Source organism: Budorcas taxicolor, chromosome 12 (genome assembly GCF_023091745.1).
Source record: "Budorcas taxicolor isolate Tak-1 chromosome 12, Takin1.1, whole genome shotgun sequence".
NCBI lineage: Eukaryota > Metazoa > Chordata > Mammalia > Artiodactyla > Bovidae > Budorcas > Budorcas taxicolor.
In genome coordinates this window covers 78,440,176-78,462,554 of record NC_068921.1, presented here as the reverse complement: position 1 = coordinate 78,462,554, position 22,379 = coordinate 78,440,176, and the positions used below count along the sequence as shown (strand labels likewise).

General features: G+C 38.3%; 1 protein-coding gene across 1 annotated transcript in view; it reads left to right on the top strand.

Annotated features, from left to right (window-relative positions):
* FGF14 (fibroblast growth factor 14) overlaps positions 1–22,379 on the top strand; it is a 163,783-nt gene that overhangs the window by 36,559 nt on the left and 104,845 nt on the right. Inside the window, exons 2-3 of the mRNA XM_052650186.1 lie at positions 9,515–9,625; positions 16,872–16,975. Of these exons, the coding sequence (XP_052506146.1) occupies positions 9,515–9,625; positions 16,872–16,975 (215 nt within the window). The remainder of the gene's footprint in view (positions 1–9,514; positions 9,626–16,871; positions 16,976–22,379) is intronic.

Below are 22,379 nucleotides of genomic sequence, written 5' to 3'. Positions count from 1 at the left end.
AGAAAAGAGCTCACCTTATTTCTTTTCCATCTCCTGGAATCCTCTGTCCTTCATTTCCTGGTATCCAGTGTCTTGCAAAATTCAATTTGTCCTTTTTTGTTGTTTCATATTAGAGAGTACGTCTGGTCCTCATTATTCTTTCTTGGTCAGAAATAGAAGTCATTTTGACTTTTAAAGAAATTCTGCATAATTATTAAGCTCTCTCAGATTGTGGTATATAGCTCATATAGCATTCACATTCTTTTTCAGTCACATTTCCAGCATTGAAATTTGCTCATTATGGTGTTTGACTACAAAATATTAGCAAATGCTAATAATACTCTTGGGCCTTTGTTGCTTAAGCCATTCAGTTACATTTGATTAGTCTCAAACTTTGTGAAGAACACAGTAAGAGGCCTGATTAATAATATGCAATTATATTTTGTATTATAATAAGCATAAAATTGCTTTTGTGTTGAGCAGTAGAAAGTGAAAGGATTGTCCATTAAAAATAATGAGATTTTGGCCACATATATGGCGAAATGAAAACTTCTTCACTCTATGCTGTTTGGGATGTGTGTGTGTGTGTGTGTGTGTGTGTGTGTGTGTGTGTGTGTGTTTATTGTGCCAAAGTATCATAAGTTAAACACAAAACTTGGGAGTGTTTCAAGATGCTGTAGTTTGCTTTCAGAATCCATCATTCCAAAGGAGGTTTGCAGCAGTTTTTCCCATGGTGGTTTTCTTAATTGAAAATAATCCCATCATAAAGAAATAGAAAAGAGGTTGTTAGTAAATATTTAGGGACTGGCTGAGTAAATATGGAATGTTCTAGTAACAATATATTTAGTAATATGTTCTTACTGAAATTATATTGCTAAGATTTTGAATGGCACTGGAATGGGGTGCTTTTCTGACTGAGCTTCAAAGATGTGCTTCCTTCTGGAACTTGTAGACCCTGAATATTTGAAAAGTTCAACATTGTACCAGGAAGCCCTAGATACCTAGGTCTGCTCAAGGTCTGTCTGATCCTCAGAGCTTAGGGTCAAATATTAAGCAGGATCTTTACTGCTTGCCTTCCTTTTAATGATCTTCTCAGACATTTCTCCAAGAAAGGCTTTACCTACTATTGTTTTTTTAGTATATTTTACCTAGAGGGAATTTTGGGGCCAAAATAATTTTTGGAAAAAAATAAGTGCTTAAAAATTTAAGAACCCACATTTACTTTTACCTTTATCTCAAGTATACTCTACTCCTCCAAGTCTTAAATAAGATATAGAAAAATGCATTTTGTCTTGAATTCCATTTAGAACTTATTGATCTGAAAAAAACCAACAGAAAATAAATTCAGTTCAATATATATTTGTTGAGCAGCTGTTCTGTTCAAAGCATAGTGACAGGCTACTTTGAATAATACATGATGCAAATTATTAAAAGATGTATAATGTATTTGCTGGGCAGACAGACATGTAAATCCAATAATTTAACGCATGATTAATTGGTGTAAATTCGTATTATGAGTTCGCCTCTTCTTTCAATAGACAGCAAGCTCTCTGAGCCCAAAAACTGTATTGTCAGGCAAGATTGTATCCCTAATACCATCAGGCAAAGGATTCTGGTAGGCAGAGGTGAAGAAGACACTGTAGACTGTAGAATCAGCAGTTAAAATTCAGCAGACGTGATAATGCATTGGATTGGGGTGGTGGGTTGAGCAGCAACTCTGAAATAGCTGAAACAAGGTTCCCAGGGGAGTGGGGCTCTGAAGGTGGCATTTCCTCAGTTCCAAGAGGAAAGTGAGTACCATTCTCCGAAATTAACAGAAAGATATAGCAGATTTTCCCACCTTTAGTTTTCTTTATCATTTTCCTTAATGCTCTCACCTTTTTTTTTTCCCCCAGCGCTTTGGAAGAGTTCCTGGGCATGTTTTATTTTTATGATTGGACTATATGATAATTTATGGATTTGGATAAATTATACACAATACTATTTTCTGCTGCTAGGAGTGCCAAAATCTAATTAGATCTACCACAAAAATATATATTCCCAAAATTGCCTTTTACCCTGTTTAAAAAAAATGTGATTTTCCATAGCTATAGAGGAGTGATGCTGAAGAACCTATGTTGATAACTAGTACCAAGGTTTATGAGTAAATAAATGTAGTACATGTGTATATACATTTATATATTCACCATATAAAAATCCATGCCATATTGTACATTTATTAGTTTAAATGATTTAAAATGTATGCATCATCTTAAGAGTTATTCTGATTTCTCTTTTGTCAGTCAGAACATTTTGTGAAAATAATTTGTGACAGTGATTTATTCAGATGAACCCACTTCTGAGAAAATGATTATTTTAATTAAAAATGTTGGATATTTTTTCTTTGCACCTAAAGGCAGTTGGACTGACTTGCGTTTCTTTCAGTTCTAAGTGTTGAGGCTAATATATTATGAAATATCTTTTTTTCCTCTGCATATACATGTGTATTAGTTTTCATTATTTCTATTTTAATTAATATCAGAGAACATAGTTAGTCTAGAGTTTCACACAAGGAGTAGCCTCAGGACATTTTCAGTGGAATGGCCAGGCACAGCAAATAGAAAAGGCAGAACAAAAAACATAATTAATAATGGCTAAGTTTTCCCATTATCTTGAGCAGAATAAGATGCTCTGGATGCATAAGTATTTTATTTTATTTTATTTTATTTATTTATTTTTTTGCATAAGTATTTTAAAAGAAAATAAAGATCCCTAACAGTTTTTTGAGATGGAAAATATTTTGCATTTTTATACGGCTAACTAAAATATAGGTGTAGGACTTCAGATACTGATTCATCCTTCAATTATTAATTGAGAGTCCAAGTTACAGGAGTTTGGGCTATATCATTATTGAAAACAAAATAACTATTTTTTTGTACTTTATCATCAAATCTTCTTGTCCCATTAGTTTAATGAAAAAAGTGAGCATGCATCTCAATATAAGTTTATTTCATACAAGCAATACTTCCACTCTTTTATGTCTCAAGTCATAACACTTATTTAGGGTGACACTCCATTTTTATTATAGTAGATGTATTTTACATCATCTTCTAAACACCTTTAAAATCCTTTGGCTGAGCTCATGTGAGATCTGAATAGATTATCATTGTTTTGATTTCTTATTTTCATGCTTGCTTTTAACCACATAATCCACATAGAATATACATCATCTTCCTTATTTTCTTGATGTGAAGCTTTAGCTTGTTTTTCTTATTTTTTAATTTCACCTCTGGCCCATACTATCTCTGGGATTTTTTTCCCCTCAACTATCCTAATTTTATTTAAACTAGATAATATAATTTATAAGCCGCTTAACCAGGAACACGTGAATTTCAACCTATGGCAAAGCATTCATTGGGAACAGTGGCTGAGAGGCAGGGTCACTGGGCCAATCCCTCAGTAATATGGGATGGCCCACCTGTCCCACATACTTCAAGGATCTAATGTAGCATGTGACATGTGACTTTGAAGATACCAATGTCAATCCATGCTTGAGCTCTTTGTCATTTTTGCAGGTAATAACAGCAGTAAGTTCTACTACTGGGTCTTCTTCACACATGGCCGTTTGCTATCTTGCAAACCTCTGCATGGGGAGAAGCACCCCCTCACACACACTTTGGATGCTGTTTGCTTTAAATATTTGCAAAGTCTGGATCCTGTCCATTCCTGCAGTTATGTGGGATTTTTGTGTTTCTTTTTTTGTTAACTGTTCTCTCAAAGAGTCAAGATGGGTTCAGCACGTATTATTATAGATAGAAGCTGAGACTTGTACTGGAAGTAAAGTAAGAAAATGAAGGGTTAGAGCCTACTTGCACAGAGTTCTATAAGGTTGGTCATACCTTTGTCTGACTGCACATACTGATGTCGTGGTTTTCTCAGAAAAATTGTTGTTTTGTTTGTTTTTGCTGTGATTTTTGGTTGCATATTTTCACTCTAGGCTTAGGGAGAAAGGGTTTGTTTTAATTATTTGAAAGACTGACTTTAAGCTGTACAGGGCTACATTGAACAATTATATAAATGAGTATCACAGGAAAGCTTTTATGAACATATGATTATGTACAATGAGAAAATACTAAGTGGAATTCTTGAAAATTTGGGGCAACCAGTTAATCTACAGCAGTAATAGGTGTCCAGTTTATTTGCATATACATATGTGATCTTCCTTGCAAGTAGGTACAAAATGCTATTTTAACTCATTCTTTCTCAAAGGCATTCATAGATTTATTATAGTTTCTGCATTAACATTATAAATTTAACATGCCATCATGATTGGACATTTTACAAATAATTAATATTGAAAAATAAATATTCTGATAACCATCAAAATACAGTTACATTTAACATTTTGGCATATTGTCTCTCATTTTTCCTATGAATAGTATTTTTACATAGTCATGCTCAAGTCATACACGTAAGTTATTACACAAAACTGTAAAACACTAAGTACTTATTTTTAACTTGGAATTCTAAAAAGTCAAATTACCTAGTCAAAAATTGTGGACATTTTTAAGGCTTTACTATGATTGCTGTTTTGGTTTTCATGTGGTTCCAGTTTTCACTCTTACCTGCAATATGAAATTACTGGAAAAATTACATCTTTGTCAATATTTATTCACAAAAGATATAGTGCATAGCTCTCATTTATCTAGACCCAGGAGGTGCCATAGTGAGCAATACTGTACATTTCACTTTTCCTCATGAAACTCATAGTCCAGAGTTTCACATCTCTATGCAAGTGGGCGTATTTGAGACAGGTAAGCAGGGACATTGCCAACAAAGGTCCGTCTAGTCAAGGCTATGGTTTTTCAAGTAGTCATGTATGGATGTGAGAGTTGGACTGTGAAGAAAGCTGAACACTGAAGAATTGATGCTTTTGAACTGTGGTGTTGGAGAAGACTCTTGAGAGTCCCTTGGACTGCAAGGAGATCCAACCAGTCCATTCTGAAGGAGATCAACCCTGGGTGTTCTTTGGAAGGAATGATGCTAAAGCTGAAACTCCAGTACTTTGGCCACCTCATGCGAAGAGCTGACTCATTGGAAAAGACTCTGATGCTGGGAGGGATTGGGGGCAGGAGGAGAAGGGGACGACAGAGGATGAGATGGCTGGATGGCACCACCAAGTTGATGGACATGAGTTTGAGTGAACTCCAGGAGTTGGTGATGGACCGGGAGGCCTGGCGTGCTGTGATTCATGGGGTCGCAAAGAGTCGGACACAACTGAGCGACTGAACTGAACTGAACTGAACTGAAGGTTACGGGAACGGAATCAATGTGGGAGATTATGGGATGTTTGTAGGCAGCCCGCAGTGTGCTGTAGTCCATGGGATTGCAAAGACTCAGAACAACCCAGTAACCCAGGTTGGGCTACATGCTGAAGATGGCAGGGGAACAGTAGAAACCAAGGTCCGGCAGGTAAGGTGGGCCCCTGCTGCTGCAGAGTGAGACATTTGGTGGGTGTTGGAGAGTTGCTACTTATTTCCTGATCTGATGGATAAGAACAGCACTCTGCATGGCCTGGGAGAGGCCATGAGGGGTTGAACACTTGCTGGCAGTGAAAATAGAGAAAGGGAAAACAGTGAGAGAGATTCTGAAGACAGTGTCTGTAGGAACTGGGCAACTCATTGGATTCAATATAAAAGGCAAGCATGGTGTTAATCTGAGGGGGTTAACAATTAACATTAGTGGTCAAATCAGAGTGGATCTTTGACTGAAGTTGATGGAGATGGAGGAATTGAAGTGAAAATGATACTGTAGGAAGTTTAAACTTAAACAGTATTAAATTTATGATTTTTATGAGGATTTCATGCCTGGAGATTTATTGGAAATGTGGTCAATGGCAAAGTGGGGACAGATCTTAGAAAAGATTTTCAGGAAATTTGGTCATCTCTAACTTTGTCTTATGGCTTTACATTATAGATTCAGCTCCAAGTATGCAGGATTAGAGGGGTTAGACACAGCCCAAGATAACCTTTGAGAATCTAGTTTTAAAGAAGAGATGTTTGCATTTCATTTTAAGTTGTTTAAGATAGTTTAGTCTGATTGTTCAATTTTTACAGGCTACATAATTTAGTGGTTAAGTGGGCAGGATCATGTCAATCCAGCTTTGCACTTCTTAGTTACTTAGTCTGTTTGTCAGATTATCTCACTGTGCTGTGTCTTTACTTTCTCATTATCCAAATGGGCTTCCCATTTTGTAAGTAAACTGTGATGAAAATTCAGTGAGTTAACTGTGGCACCTGAGAAGAACAGTAATACTGACCGTTACTCAATATTACTATGGTTTCTAAAAAAACAAAGAAAAAAAGAAGAAACAAATACTGTAAAAGTAGATAAATAGAAATCAGTTTGGTTTCTTTTCTTGAAATTAAATAAGAACTCAAAAATACAATTTTGTATTTTACTTGTAATTTCTTAGCAGGCATTAGGTATGGTTAGAAATTAGGTCCTTAGGCTAGTGTCCTCCAGGTTCAGTCCTGTTATCACAAATAGCAGGATGTCCTTTTTTATGTCTGAATAATATTCCACTGTGATTCCACACCACGTATTTCTGTTTCCATTCATCTGCTGATGGACACTTGGATTGTCTCCACGTCTTGGTTGTGGTGGATGATGCTGCAGGGAACACGGGGCAGCAGATAGCTCTTTGAGATCCTGATTCCATTTCCTTTGTATATATCCCTGTAAGTGGGATCTCTGGAGCCTATGGCTTAGTTTTCAGGATGGTCAGTTTCACTCATCAGCATGAGTAACCTCCATGCTGTTTCCCACAGGGACTGCACCCATTTACACCCCCACCAACCATGCACAAGGGTTCACTTTTCTCCAATTTCTCTCCAGTGCTTGTTCTATGTTTTTAATAGAAGAAACAAAGGAGAAGGGGGCTCTCTCTGTAAGAGTGAAGGGACTTGTGAGGGTCAAATGTCTTCTCACTTTCTTGCCTGATATACTTAATTCAAGTCCAGAAGATATCATAGCTAAAATATAGGATTACTAAAAGTAAGTGATCCAGAACATAAAGCTTTTACAGAAAAAATGTCCTGTCTCTGAAAGTCTCTGTATGTTTTCATGGCAACTGGGAATTCCCGCCCCCATCCCACCTTTTCACTTTTGATCCCTTCTTTTTCTGTGCTATCTATTTTCAGTGACAAGCGTAAATATAATACAGCAAAACTAGGGGAAAATCCTCAGGTTTTAAAGGTTCAGTAGTACTTATTGGGTGATGAGCAGAGTGAGGTTCACTAAGGCACATAGGATTATGTGATTTTTTAAGTTATATACTACAGAGTAAGGAACATACGGGGCTTCCCAGGTGGCATTAGTGGTAAAGAACCCACCTGCCAGTGGGTTCTTCGATCCCTGGCTCAGGAAGATACCCTGGAAAAGGCCATGGCAACTCACTAAAGTATCACTGCCTGGAAAATCCCATAGACAGAGCATTCTGGTGAGCTACAGTCCATAGGGTCAGGCACAACTGGAGCAACTGAACACACACACCCAAGGAACATGAATGACACAATTGTAACAGTCACTTTTAGTGTGAGTGTTAGTCACCCAGGCATGTCTGACTCTTTGTGACCCCATGACCTGTCCATGGGATTCTCCAGATTCTCCAGGCAAGAATATTGGAGTGGATTGCCATTCTCTTCTTCAGGGGATCTTCCCAACCCATGGATGGAACCCGGGTCTCCTGCATTGCAGGCAGATTCTTAACCACTTAACAATCTCTTCGATGTTTCTTTCTGAAATGTTACTCCTCCAAAAACTCTAACATGCTTGATTACATGAATGCTGTCATGCTGTGGTTTTCATGCATTATTTTCCAGATTCTTCAATATCACAATATCTTTGAAGAAAATCTGTGCCGTGGGGCCATTTCTCAAATGATCAGTTACATCAGATGTACATAGAAACAGATGCTGTCATTCTTTTTAATTTCTTGAGAACTAAACAAAAGGCTGAGGATATTCTGTTTTGAACAGCTTTTTTGGTTTGTTTTTGCACATTTTTTTGTGTGTGTTCACCTGTTTGCCATCCATCATTTTTTGATCAATTACAACGTGCTGGGTTTCATCATTCTGTAACAACTGCCTGTTCTGACAGCATGATCACATTTGCATATCTCATTCAGGGGTTGTAGAGACATGCTAGTTGCCATGGGGAGGATTCTGATGTCTCCCATCAAATCTAGTCATGGGATGGTGGTGACCTTTGAAAAGCCACATGCAAATATTTATTTTCGAAGGTACAGTTGGCTGTTTGTGAAGCACCGGATCACTAGACTGGCTATCTCTCCGATGAATCATCTAATGAGAAGTCTGTTACCGTGTAATTTCCCTTTTGACTGTAATAAACTTCCACTGTCCTTGAGCTTAAGCTATTTGAGACAAGAATAAAAATCCATAGAGTATAATTTTACTATCCCTTGTGGTTATAGAAATTATATAGGATTATCTGTCTAATTCATCTACTTTGTCTGGATTATGGCCAGAGATTATTGGAGATTCAGCTGGAGCTGAATGCAATGTTGAATGCAATACAGCTCCAGTACTTTGTCCACCTGATGCGAAGAGCTGACTCACTGGAAAAGACCCTGATGCTAGGAAAGACTGAGGGCAGGAAGAGAAGAGGATGACAGAGGATGAGGTGGTTGGATGGCATCACCGACTCAATGGACATGAGTTTGAGTAAACTCTGGGAGTTGGTGATGGACAGGGAAGCCTGGCGTGCTGCAGTCCACTGGATTGCAGAGTCGGACACGACCGAGTGACTGAACTGACTGACTAACGGCCAGAGAGCTTAGGTTTTACTGTGCCTCCCCCTGAGTCCAGAAGCTGATTTTCACATTTTACTGGGCATCACATCAGTGTACACAATACTTCTGTGCAAGTTAGGGTGACTGTTTAAACATCAAGGAAACACCCTCCATATCAGGGCTTTTTCTGAGAACGTGTACCAAATGTTAGTATGGCTTTTTTTTTTTTAATAAAAGTTTTTCACATTCAGGGATTACTTGTCAAATTAAGTGAAAAAAAAATTCCGTTAAAAAGCCTTTGATATGGTTTCTTAAAGCCAGGAGTTTGCGAAATTCTTGTCCAACCATCCTGAATGATATTAGTTTAAACTATTAAGCTAGTTAGTTTAGGACTTAGCTAATAGCTAAATAGATTAAGTAGTTTAATCATTTTAACTAATTATTTAAATACATACATGGTCAGGTTTTTTTTTTTTAATGACCTGTTATCTAAAGTTTGTGGCTTTACGACTTTACGTAAAATAAGTTTATGACGGCATTTTCTTCACCTCCTGTGATCAGCATCTTCCAGGTATGAGAAATGCAGAGACATTTCTGGGAAACATAAAATAAAAGGTGCTTCTATAAAATGTTTCTATAAAATACCCTCTTACTTCTGAAAAAGAAAGAAAAGAAACAGGGAAGAAAAAAGAAATTCTATTGCTATGCATTGTGAGGCTTATGACCTCTGTGTTTGCCTTTCAGATCCCCAGCTCAAGGGTATAGTGACCAGGTTATATTGCAGGCAAGGCTACTACTTGCAAATGCACCCCGATGGAGCTCTCGACGGGACCAAGGACGACAGCACTAATTCTAGTAAGTGACCACCCCAGGCCACCAGTTCACACAATTGGTAGAAGAGATGCTGCTGCTTAAATGACTTTACAAATACATTTGCAAATATTGGGTTACGAGCGTTCATTTTTACAAATGTTATACCCTGGAGTGCCATTGACAATTCTCCTTGGACCACCTGGATGGAAATATTCATAGAACCACAAAAGACACCTGTCATTTTAAGATAATTATTCATCTTTTCAGTTTCTTCCCCAAGCAGTTGTCATATCCAGTGTTATTGTTACTTGAATCTCGTTATCATCAAAGTAACTGCACTAATGCATTCAGATGAAAGTTGATTACCTGTTGATTACCTGTTAACTTTGAAAGTTTTATCTTTGTGAGACTTGTAGCTTCTTCTTTATTTTTGTAAATTATTTATTTTAATTGGAGGCTAATTACTTTACAATATTGTAGTGGCTTTTGCCATACATTCACATGAATCAGCCATGGGTGTACATCTGTGTAGCTTCTTAATGATAACTGTGTACATTCAAGAACAATAAGGATTAGTTGTTTCAAATAATAGAAGTGTTATTTTTTAAATTCTTTGTGTTCCACAAGATAATATTTTCTTTATAGAGGGAACATGAAGGCTGTGTACTTTTTAATGCATTGTATGAATTATTTATTTATAAAATTGGATCTGTGCTGTTGTTTTAAATTAAAAAACCCACCCACCTTCCATTGTTTTCATGTCTGTCTTCGTTTTACTATTTCTTTACGTATAACTTTTCTTTGTATTTTTACTCTGGCACTCCTTCTCTTCAACTTTCTGTGTTTCTGTTTCCTATTTTCTGTGCATACTGGCCTCTGATTCCCTTTAATTTAGCACATCAGTTCGAAAGTAGACACTTTTCATTGCTCAGGAGAATGAGTGAAAAGCAAAAATCAATTCTATTGGAAATATTTAATCACAAGTTACTAATGGATATGAATCTTTTCATCGGTTTAGCATTGATCCTTCACACAACAGAACATTATTCCATGGGAAGAAGGAGGCCTTGAATACATACAACCAAATTATAGACAGCTCCTGTTTTAAACTCTAGTCATCAACTGTTCAGATACACTGATTCTGAGAGAAGCTAATAATATAAAGTAGGCTATTTTTGCATTTGGTGTTGCTAAGTGAAATATCATTATTTTCCCAAACATTGTGTTTGTATTTTAGACTTTGGACATTACTTCATTTTTAAATTTTTCTTTCGACTTTAAATATTTTCTTTATCTATATTTTCCTCCTATTCAATTTTTCATCTTGTCATCTCCTTGTTTCTATTTTGTAGTCCTTTCGAACTTTAGACTTTTCTCTGTCATATTTGTTCATTGATTTTTGTTTGCTTTATTTCCTCTTGTTTTAGAAAAAGGGAAGGTAAAGCAATTCAGACACAGGGAAGAAAGAGAAGACATTTTTATTCAGAAGATTGGCACCAAACATTGTTTACCTGTTGGGATTCTGATATTAGGTTGAACTCTCAAAATCATCAGCACTTAACCATCTCTGACCTACAGAAGATGTTAGTTTCTTCTGATTCATGTTAATATATATTATATATATATATGTATGAATATTTATATCTGCTAATTTTCCTTTCCCTACTTTAAACTCCTCACCCAGTCTTTGACAAAAGGCATTCTCTTTTTCTTGTGTGTTAGAGTCGTGAGGGTCATGGACTTTAGATTCCTAACTTCTCATGTCTTCAATGTCTCTGATTTTCTTTGGCCAGAGTCTAGTAGAGCATGAAAGCAAGTTTTCTGTAAGTCTGATCACTATAACAGCTATGATACTCTGATTTATCAGACTAGAGGCTGATGTCATCCATCAAACAAAAATTTTCAAAAAAAGAAAGAAAAATTATAGCTATACGAAAATGCTGCTTAGCTGGACTTCTTGAAAAAATAGTTTCCTTCAAGCAAATGTTTTATGAGTTTTTTCCCTACCTTCTCCTTTTGTTTTTGTAGTGTCAAAAAAGGTTTTTATTCATGATGGAATAAATATCAAGTTAAGAAGTATCAGTAGACACTTTTTTTTTAAACGTATTGCATCACAGTTGAATAAACAGCACAATATTTTCTAAATTATGAAAGTGCAGGTGTAGAAATTATACACACACATGATTATGTCTGGTTATCTGCATAGTATTAAACACTGGACTGGGAAGCTGAGATACTAAAAGATACTGGACCTTCTGTTCAGTAAATGTATGAGGCTTTTTCCCCGGAAGAGAATCTTTGTATGGCTCTTGAAATCCTTTCTAATCCCCCTCAGTGCTAGTGAGGAACAGTTCTGGGAACCAGGCAGGAATGAGAACCCCAATGGACAAGCAAATCAGAACCAAATCATAGTGACTGGCCTGCAAGAGCTTCCATTCCTATGCAAAGATCTAGCCCACAGCTTCTTTTCTTACAAGTTACCACTGTGTTTTCTGTGCCCTTTTAGTCAGTTAGGTTAGTCTCCTTACTGTTTTAACATTTGCAAAGACAAAGCAGAACAGAATAAAACAGGTTGAGATAGATGTTCCCTCCTCAAAAGGTTATGAAAACTGCATGACTGAAAAATTTATAAAACATTGCAGGATTAGAGCAGCTTTGTAAAAGCAATGGGAATTACTAATTAACTCAACTTTTTCATACTATCACCATCTTAACTGAAAAGCACACGTTTTTAGGATGAATTTTAAGATACCTTCTTTTCTCTGGTTCATCACAGTAGTCTTATACATTCTGGGAAAATCATTAGCCCTGAAAAGTGATCTTTAGAAATGAAGGTGAGAGCGTCAGAGATGCTGACAGACAGGTCCTCAGGAGAGCACTGCCCTCTTTGCTTGAGCTAAATCACTCAGTCATGTCCAACTCTTTGTAACTCCAAAGACTGTAGCTCACCGCCCTCTGTCCATGGGATTCTCCAGGCAAGAATACTGGAGTGGGTTGCCATTTCCTTCTCCATTTTGCTTCAGAGTGTGATGTAATTGTTCACAAACATTCCAGTTTTTTTGCTATTTCTCTGAATATGAAACAAAGATTAGTCATCCATTGGCAGGAAAAATAAAGAGGAATAACCTACAAGTCACCCTGAATGCATCCCGAAAGTCACCAAATGAGAGAACTGAGGCTTGAACCTGCATGACTGGAGCTCATTGCTAGCCCACTAGTAAATATGAGATTACTTAGATCTAGGTAAGGGCTTCCCTGGTGTCTCAGCTGGTAAAGAATCCACCTGCAATTCGGGAGACCTGAATTCAATCCCTGGGTCAGGACGGAGATGCAGTCCTGAGGAGGGCCTGGCAACTTGCTCCAGTATTCTTGCCTGGAGAATCCCATGGACCAAGGAACTTGGCAGGCTACAGTCCACGGGGTCACAAAGAGTCGGACATGACTCTGACTGAGCAGCTAAGCACAGCACGGCACAGAACTAGGCAAAGTCAGAACCACCCTGCTAAGCTTTCTTGGTCAAAAGATTTAAATGCCTTGAAAGGGAGAAAGGGCAGCAGGCAAACGTAATGCCCTGACGCTGGTGCCCTCCCAGGATCACCAGCTGAGATCTACAACTTTCTGGGCAAGAAAATGGGAAAGGGTGGATAACTGGTCCTAACTGAGAGATTCTGAAGCAACTCACCTGCTTACCCAGGCTTCTAGTGCCCTGGAAACATCTTTCACAAACGGAAGTGAAATCCCAGGATACTTTATCTTCACACTCATTTTATAGAGTGTGTTGCTTTGAAATTCTTAGAGCTTCCCTTTTATGCACCAAAGATAAGCATTACCATGATTAGAGAATCAAATCTAATTATTTGATTACAGAATGATTTTTTTCTTCAGTTTACTTTTGGCAAGTGGCCAAAAGCTTGGGATTTTCCTGTGCTCTTAAAGGCCACTGTTCCCACTAACAGATACTGAACGCAGAAGAGGGCTATAGAAATATTCATGTGTCAGTCTTTATTGCTAGATTAAAGCCCCACCCAAACTAATCCCTCTTACCTTAGAGATTCCCAACCTGGTAACCTGATGTATAAAACCAGCTGTTCCCTCACAATGCCCACTATTCGACAGGCCTCAGGAAAGTGGTTGTCTGTAGGCTAGGATCATTTGAGGAGCTTTTCTTTAAAAAAAAAAAAAAAAAGTTCCTGATGCCCTAAACCCACTCCCAGAGACTGATTTAATTTCATTGCCCTGGAGTTGGGCATAGCCATCCTGTCTTATAAGGCTTCTCTGGTGGCTCAGACAGTAAAGCGTCTGCCTGCGATGCTGGAGACCCAGGTTCGATCCCTGGGTCAGGAAGATCCCCTGGAGAAGGAAATGGCAACCCACTCCAGTACTCTTGCCTGGAAAATCCCATGGACAGAGGAGCCTGGCGGGCTATAGTCCATGGAGTCACAAAGAGTCAGACACGACTGAGTGAGTTTGCTTTCACTTTTCACTTTTTTTCATCCTGTCTACGTGAATACAGCTAGTTTTAAAGTGCAGCCAGGGTTGAATGAAATTCACTATCATATGGAGACTGGAATGTTCCCCAGAATGGACAAAGTAGCGTGAACATCTTTATTATTCTTACTCCCCCAGGCCTCGTGGGATTGCTTTATAATTGTGTTAGACATAAAAAGGCTGAAAACCCATAACAATGTTTCAATTAATGTGAGTATCTGTTGTTATCATGTTATCATGGAGTGGGCTTCCGCATTGCAGTGATTCTGTGGACTCACTTTCTGTTTTCCTCCTATAAATGATAAGAACTATTATTTTATAATTCAGGTCTCAGTCAAAACCCTGTGGAGGGGAAAAGTATATATATATATATATATATATATATATATATATATATATTAAAATACAGTGCAGGGCTTCTCTTGTGGCTCAACTGGTAAAGAATCCACCTGCAATGTGGGTGACCCGGGTTCAATCCCTGGGTTGGGAAGATCCCTAGGAGAAGGTAAAGGCTACCCACTCCAGTATTCTGGCCTGGAGATTTCCATGGACTGTATAGTCCATGGGGTCGCAAAGAGTCAGACATGACTGACCACACACGCAGGACCATCAGACATATATGAAGGTTAGAATAAATACATTTGAATAGGTTCAGATAGAATAGTTTACATGGGCAGATGCATAATTATGGTTTTCCCTAAAAACTTTTGCAAATAAATCAGGAATTATCCTATGGTACCAATCCTTTCAAAATATTAGCAAGATGGGACAGTTCAGGTGATATAGAAGAGAGTGAAAACATCCAATGACTTTCTTCCATGAGGAAGGAATACTGAGCAGACCTCCCTGGTGGTCCAGTGGTTAAGACTCTGCACTTCCAATTCAGAGGGTTTGAGTTCAATCCCTGGTTGGGTGACTGACATCCCACCTGCTGCATAGCGCAGCCAAAAAATTACAAAAGAAGAAATGCTGAAAGTTGCCATGCCGCAAATATTCAATAACTCCACACTCATGTTTAACATTAAATAATATAATAGAAATAGGCAAACATACGCCTTATTCCTCTGTAAGTGTATTATAAGCCCCTAGAATCCTACAGAAGACTGTTCAATGCTACTTTGCCTCCTGAAAGTGAATATCCACAAAACCTGATGGCCCTGAATGTTCTTGTACGGTTAATTCTCAAGGGTCACAGCCAGCCATTCTCATTTCATCATCTGAGTAGTACAGACATCCTGAGATCCCAAGATCAGTAACATATAGTAATTGGAAGAGAGGGTGTAACCTCCCCCAACTCGATCAGAGAAAACATGTGCCTCGGAATCAAATAGAACACAATGTAGAAAGTCCATTTAAAATTATGTACTGAGTGGCCCCACAGATTTAAGTCAAAATTGCCCACATGTTTCCAATTATTTGTTCTTCATGGAATACAAGCAAGAGCCTAAACCTAAGATATTTACCTTGTACGTTTACTTCAACACTTTAGTGCTTTCATTGCCTCTTCTGGGCTAGTTCTCTTACTTAATTCTAGACTTGAATTAAGAATGCAAATAGGAGCAGATAACCTCTCATAATTAATGATAATCTTATAAATGTGTCTATAATAAAATCTCCAAGCAGTCATCACCAAGAATGATGCTAGACACTTCCTAGGAGATTCAGTGGTTAAGACTCTTGTATTTAATTGCGAGGGATGAGGGTTCAATCCCTGATCTGGCCAAAGGGGAAAAATAAGAATGATGCTAAAATGCTCACTACACAGTCATATATAACCCTGGCAAGGAAATGCGTTATTAAGGATGTTAATTAGGTATTAAAAAAAATAAATGATAACATTGCTATCTGCAGTGTGAAACTTACATACGAATACATTTTTGGTCAATAAAGGAAGAAATAAAACATGGAAACATTCTTATCTCTTCAGGGGGTAAAATTGAACACTTTTCCTTCTTTGTTTTGGTGTTCACTCATAATTTTATGAAATATTAATGAAGGAAATTCCTTCTCTGAAATTCGTATGCCATTCGGTGTGATTAGTTCTTTCTAAATTTAGCACGTGGGCAGGTGCACATCTTTTCTGGGCTCTGCTGGCATGTCATGTTGGTTCTGCAAGAGTAACTTAGCTTTGGAATTACCTTTTAAACTTCTTGCCTATATTACATTGCAGTAATGAAGCAAACCTTCCACCTAAAAGACCAGAATAAACACTCAGCTTGGGCTTTTAAAATTCTCCTCTTTTAGGGTACCTCCCTGGTGGTCCAGTGGTTAAGACTTAACTTTCCAATTCAGGGAGTATGGATTTGATCGCTGGTCGGTCAGGAAGCTAAGATTCCACACGCCTTCTGAGAGAAAAACCAAAACATAAAACAGAAACCATATTGTAACAAATTCAATAAAGACTTTAAAAACGGTCCACATTAAAAAAAAAAAAGAAAAATCTTTCAAATAAAATTCGGCTGTTTGAGAGTCTTCCTAGCTGATTTTTTCTGGTATCAAATGGTATCGGAGACTGTGGTGCTGGAGTCGTGATTACAGGCCTGATTCTGTTTATTACCCCACTGTTCTTCAGAATGCTATAGGGAGCCTGCTAAGGTCTACAAATCAGAGCTCAAGTGCTGTCTTTACTCAAAACAGAACCTTCTTAAATAGAGAGATAGAAGGAAATGGAGTGGGCCCTCTCAGAAGGTTATAACAGACATAATGTCTCTCAAATTGGACAAAAGAAACAGCAAAGTGATGGGGGTAGGTACTCTGCTTCCCCCTGCCCGTTGGTGACAGACCGTCTTTCTCTTTGCAGCCCTGTTCAACCTCATACCAGTGGGACTGCGCGTCGTTGCAATCCAGGGAGTGAAGACAGGGTTGTACGTAGCCATGAATGGAGAAGGTTACCTCTACCCATCAGTAAGTAACACATCCAAGGTATTGGCCATCCATCTAAGGCCTGCAGAACAGCCATAGCAGCCACCACAAGAAGGAGAATGCTTTCAGCTTCCCTTTAGTGTCTGACCTTTCTGACAGCGCCTAGGAGCTGTTGACTCCTGATTCAGCAGGGTTTGAAAATGCGTCGGTGTATCAAGCAGAAGAGGAACATTACCTCTTAGCGTTGTGTGTTTGCATATTTTTATATATTTTTATATGTCCCAGTTCATCGAAAATTGAGAAATTTTGAAGGAATTGACTTTTTTTTTTAAGAGATCTTATCCACTTCATTCAAATATTCCAATTATTAAGTTTGCTGTTAGGTGGGTGATGTTATATAAGCAGATCATTTTCTTTCCTTCTTTTTAAATGTAAGGCAAAGAACACAATAGGCTGATACTTTATAGGCTAAGAAAAGTGCAGTAATATCTGTCCACTTTTAAACCCAAACAAAATTTTATTACCTAATTGCTGTTAGAAAGGGTTGATATTAATGTAATTTTTTCCTATTACTATTTAGAAATGTACTTTTGTTAGGGAGTTTCTTGTAAAAGATTATTTTACAAAAAGAAACAGAATAAATGTAACTCTAGAAGAGAAAATTTAGAAGAGCATAGTTCTTTTAAAAAACAAGAAATGAGATTGAGTGAGTGTTTTACTGGGAAAATATTTCTAATATCAAAATGTATATCGCATTTAAATGTAAGCAAGTCTTGGTTTTGTATTAATATGTATTAGCATCTGAGCCCCTTTCCATTCTTTTCTGTAATATTTACTGTTTAGGAGTGATTCGCATTCAGATGTGCTGTGTACATATATTATAATGCAGTTAGAATTCGTATCTGCCACAGGTCCAAGCAATAGAGACTTCAGATGGAAATACTTCTTTCCATTATCCCTTGAGCAAAAACTGACAGATTAAAGTCATGGAGCCTCAGAGGAGATTCTCTTATTTGGGTTTGCCTGTCATCTTACTATGAATTCTTTAAAACTCTGTTGTTAAACATTGTCATTAAAAAATGTATACGTACATACATTTTACACACACACATACACACCGCTAAAACTTAAGCAGAGCAGAAGGGTTCTCTGGGGACTCCCATGAAATGTGATATATTTTCTTCAGCAAAATCTGGGAAAATCCTGTCAAGGAAAATAAAATGTGAGGCGTGGATTCCCTTCCTGTTGAGCTGAGACATGCTCTAGTCTTTCTGAAAACTTCTTTCTCATTCCCTGAAGGCCATTTCTACATGCAGACCTGGGTCCTGCATTATGCAAATTGCATTCAGTTGCCCAAGATGAATATTCAACATATTGGGAGCCAGAGAAAGCTGGAATTCCCTATCTCCCCTTTAGAAAAGCGCTACTCAGATAAAGATCATTTCCTAGAGATGCCTTATCTCAAATGAAGTCAGTTTCATTGATTTGACGTGTGTGCTCTTATTTTTGTTTCTTCGTCTCCCCCGTCATCTCTGAGATGCCTGAAAGTGATCAGATGCAGTTTCTGCCATTGCCTCTAGTTCTGATCCTGCGGATGATTTTATCATGTCTTCCTGCTCTAGTGTAGGCACTGATGTCAGGGGGAGTATGAATGTTTGTTTGATCTCTTTTGCTTCTGAGATGCTGTTTTCTTGTGATGAGGTTTCACCTGGATGCCATTTTTTTTAAAGGTAGAGAATATCAGAGTGAGTCTGTGTCTTAGCTTAAAATCCAAGTGCTGGTTACGTTCGGTGCAGTGTAAGTGGTGGGACAAGAATAGGTTGAGGACAGAGCCAGCTGCCTGGTTCAGTCCTCAACACCTTAAATAAGGTCTTTCTCCCCAAGAAGCACATCTCTGGGGGGCAGCACGCGCCAGGATTCGTCCCGGGAAGAGTGGCAGGCTTTTCATCCGATCTGCTGTTTTTTGCCGTCACCTCCCAGGTTCTCCAGTTATTTGGTTTTGGGCCTTCCAGTTGAGGTTGTTGAGTTTCTGATTTACAGGACTTGGGTTTTCTCTTCTTCTCATATTTGACTGTCTGCTCTGAACCCAGGACTTAGGAAGGAGCACTCTATTCACCCAGCTTACCCCTGCCCAGGCCAGGCCCTTAGAATCCTCAGCATCTTGTAGAAAAAGGATTTAGACCCAAATCGAGTGTGATTTCCAGTTTTTACTAATATTCTCTAGTGAAAGTGCTCTGTTTATTTCAAGGTAATGGAATTTGAACTTCAAATACTTCAGGAGAAAGGAATGTTTTCCCACATTCAGTCCTTTATTCCGTAATTCGTTTCTGAGGACCTAGTAAAATAAGAATCTAGCACAAGACAATATCACAGTTACTATAATATATAATGATAATAATGGTTAATATTTACCTAGTACTCTCCCTAGTACTGTTCTAAGTGTATTGCAGTCTTAGCTCATTTAATCCTCCCAACCAATTAAGCAAATACCATTAAAATTATCTTAGGGATACACAGAGAGCCTAAAGAGTCATCAGTCACCAGTAAAAAGGGAAGATAGGATTTGAGCCTTATTAGTCAGACTCATTAGATCACTTTTAACTGTTGCACCATAAGGCTTTTACGCACCAGACATTTTTCATAATATGGTCTGGCACCTATTCTAGCAAGAAGTTATAAACACAAGATGATGTCATAAAAATCTTTAGAGAATTGTTACCTAGGGATTTATTAATTTAAAACATTAAGAAGTATCATTTGAAACATAATCTGTTTCTTTCGGGGAATTTCAAGTAAAAGAAAATCAGAAAATATTTGTCAGGGGGGAAATTTGGATATCATATGTATGCGTGCTCATTCAGTCGTGTCTGACTCTTTGGGACCCCCATGGACTGTAGCCCACCTGGCTCCTCTGTCCATGGAACTTTCCAGGCAAGAATAGTGGAGTGGCTAGCCATTTCCTCCTCCAGGGGATCTTCAGGACCCAGGGACTGAACCAGAATCTCATGCTTCTCCAGCATTTGCAGGCAGATTCTTTACCGCTGAGCCACCTGGGAAGTATATATTGATATTAACACCACCTGGGAAGTACATATTGCTATTATATACTGGGTGTTTAATATTCTTAAAATGTATTCCATGTAACGTTTGAGCTTAAACTTTAAAGCTAACATGGGTTAACCTAACCTAGAAGTTTTGAACTAAGCTGAGTAACTTTTTTAAAAGGAAAACTTCACTCAAGCTACGATTTAAAGAAAAAAATTGATATAAAGATTGAAGTCTGAGAAATGAAGGAGTCTGTTTTGTGCCCACTTTTAAAAGATCAAATTAGACTAGTGTCTGACATGAGGTCAGTTTTATTGAGGATCTATAGATTTGGAATGTAGGCAATGAAATACTGAGATCTCTCAAAGTGAGTTCCATTAAATGAAAGTCAGTCTTGGAATCTGACTTGAAACTCTCATAATCCCTTGTCATCCAAATAAAGATATTTCATTTGTCAGATAATTTCACCTCAGGGGGATGAAAGAAGGAATCTTGACTGAGATGTAAGCAATCACATTTCCGATGCTGAAGGCACTTGCTCCCTGTGGAATCTTTTCATCAACATGACAATAGTCATTTCTTTTGTGGTCATAATGGATCGAATATGTTACTTGACGAGGCCTCCCAAGAGATTTGATGTCAGATGCAGTTTGCTTGAAGGTAGAACAGAGGCTGTAAGGTCACAGAACAGAAACTGACAAGGAAATACTTCTTAAAAGAATTAGTTTAAAATAATGTTTAGGAAACAAAATGCATGTTGACCAACTCCAAACTATTTATGGTACTGTGAGGAACAGTCAAGGGTGGGTTTCTTTTTGTTTCTTTGTTTGTTTGCTTGTTTTTTCCCTTCCAAACAACCTACAACTTTGAAAGACTAAGTTAATCCTCCATAGAAAGTTAAGGTTTGAATGTAAATTCCAAACACTCAAGAAAACTTGGGATGAAAGAAAAATAGCATTCAGCAGTTGGGCAGAAATAGAGAATATTTGAAGCCAAAGGGTGTTTCTGATATAAGAAAGTGAGGGGTTGTGGGGGAAGGAAAGAAAGGAGACTGATGATAAATGGATAAAACCCAGGATCTTGGATCTAAGGCGGGAAAACATGTTCCTTGGATGCTTTAAGATAATTGGGGGTGTTAAAATTCTGGTTTCAATCTGGTTGACTTTTCTCAATGATGAGGTAAAAGAAATGTACATAAAATGTATAAAGATTCATTTTCATTGTCTTATCACAGGCTGACATTTATGTGAATATTGTTTTCCAAAGTGGGGCTGTAAATGTTTCTGTTACCCCAGTGCAGGCATTTGGAGAAACAGTGAGCCCTGGTGTTCTCCTGAAATCTGTGTTTCATCTGAGTCTCTTAACCAAGTAATGCAAGTGGAGAGGAAGGCAATTCCCTTCCATGTAGATTTTAAAATCAAACCTAGAAAAAGCATTGTAGATATCAGGACTCGTAAGAGTCACATGGACAAATGGGAAACATAAAGATTCCTTGGGTGGACCTCTAGATATTTCAATCCAATACATCTGGGGGGAGGCCCAGGAATCCACAGTTTAAGAAGAATCCCTCCTTCACTGGTGGGTGATTCTAAAGCTGGTAGCCCAACAACCAACCTCCACACAACAGGCATTGTTTCCATGGCTGGTGGGGGCGATGATGGTAGCTTTAGACCAAAATGGTGAGAGTAGATTTGGTGGAAATTGGTAGGCAGACGACCCAGGCCCAGAAGCTAACACTGGGTGAAATAAAATATTTGATTTCCCTAACTTCATCTGCCGCTAAGTTGAACTTTGTAGAAAATTTGAAGCAGTGCTGCACGCTTCTTCGCTCAGGCCCTGGGGTATCTGGACGCTGAAACTATACATGCACACTGATTGTGTGTGTTGGCATGGGCCAGCGGGGTACTGAAATAGTCTGTAATTAAGGAGGAGGAAAGCTAAATGCTATGTATTCTGAAGAAAAGTATTTTCAGCGACCTCAAAGTCTTATCTAGTTGGCCTGAGATGGTTTTTCTGATACTATAGTTGTCTCTTTCAGAAACAGTTTCATGACCCTCTCTACAAAGGGGGCCCCACTGTCCCTGCTCTGTGCTGGCAGGCATCTCTCACTTATGCTTCTTTATGTGTGTTGTTGTCTGTCCTCCACTTAATAAGAACACCCAGACAGGCACGTCTCGCACCTCCCGGCCACCTCCTACCATCAGTGCTACATCCTTCCGCCCAGTCCTCAGCTCTAGCGAAACAAGATGGAACAGCGTTCATTCCTTCTTGACGTTTGGCCCTCTGTTCATGGCTCAGGTTTGGGCATAAAGATGGAACTGCTTTGTTATGTCGCAGTGCGGTATCTAACTTCCTCCAACACTTTGTCTTCTTGCCTGGAAGTTTCTTGTCCACAGGCATA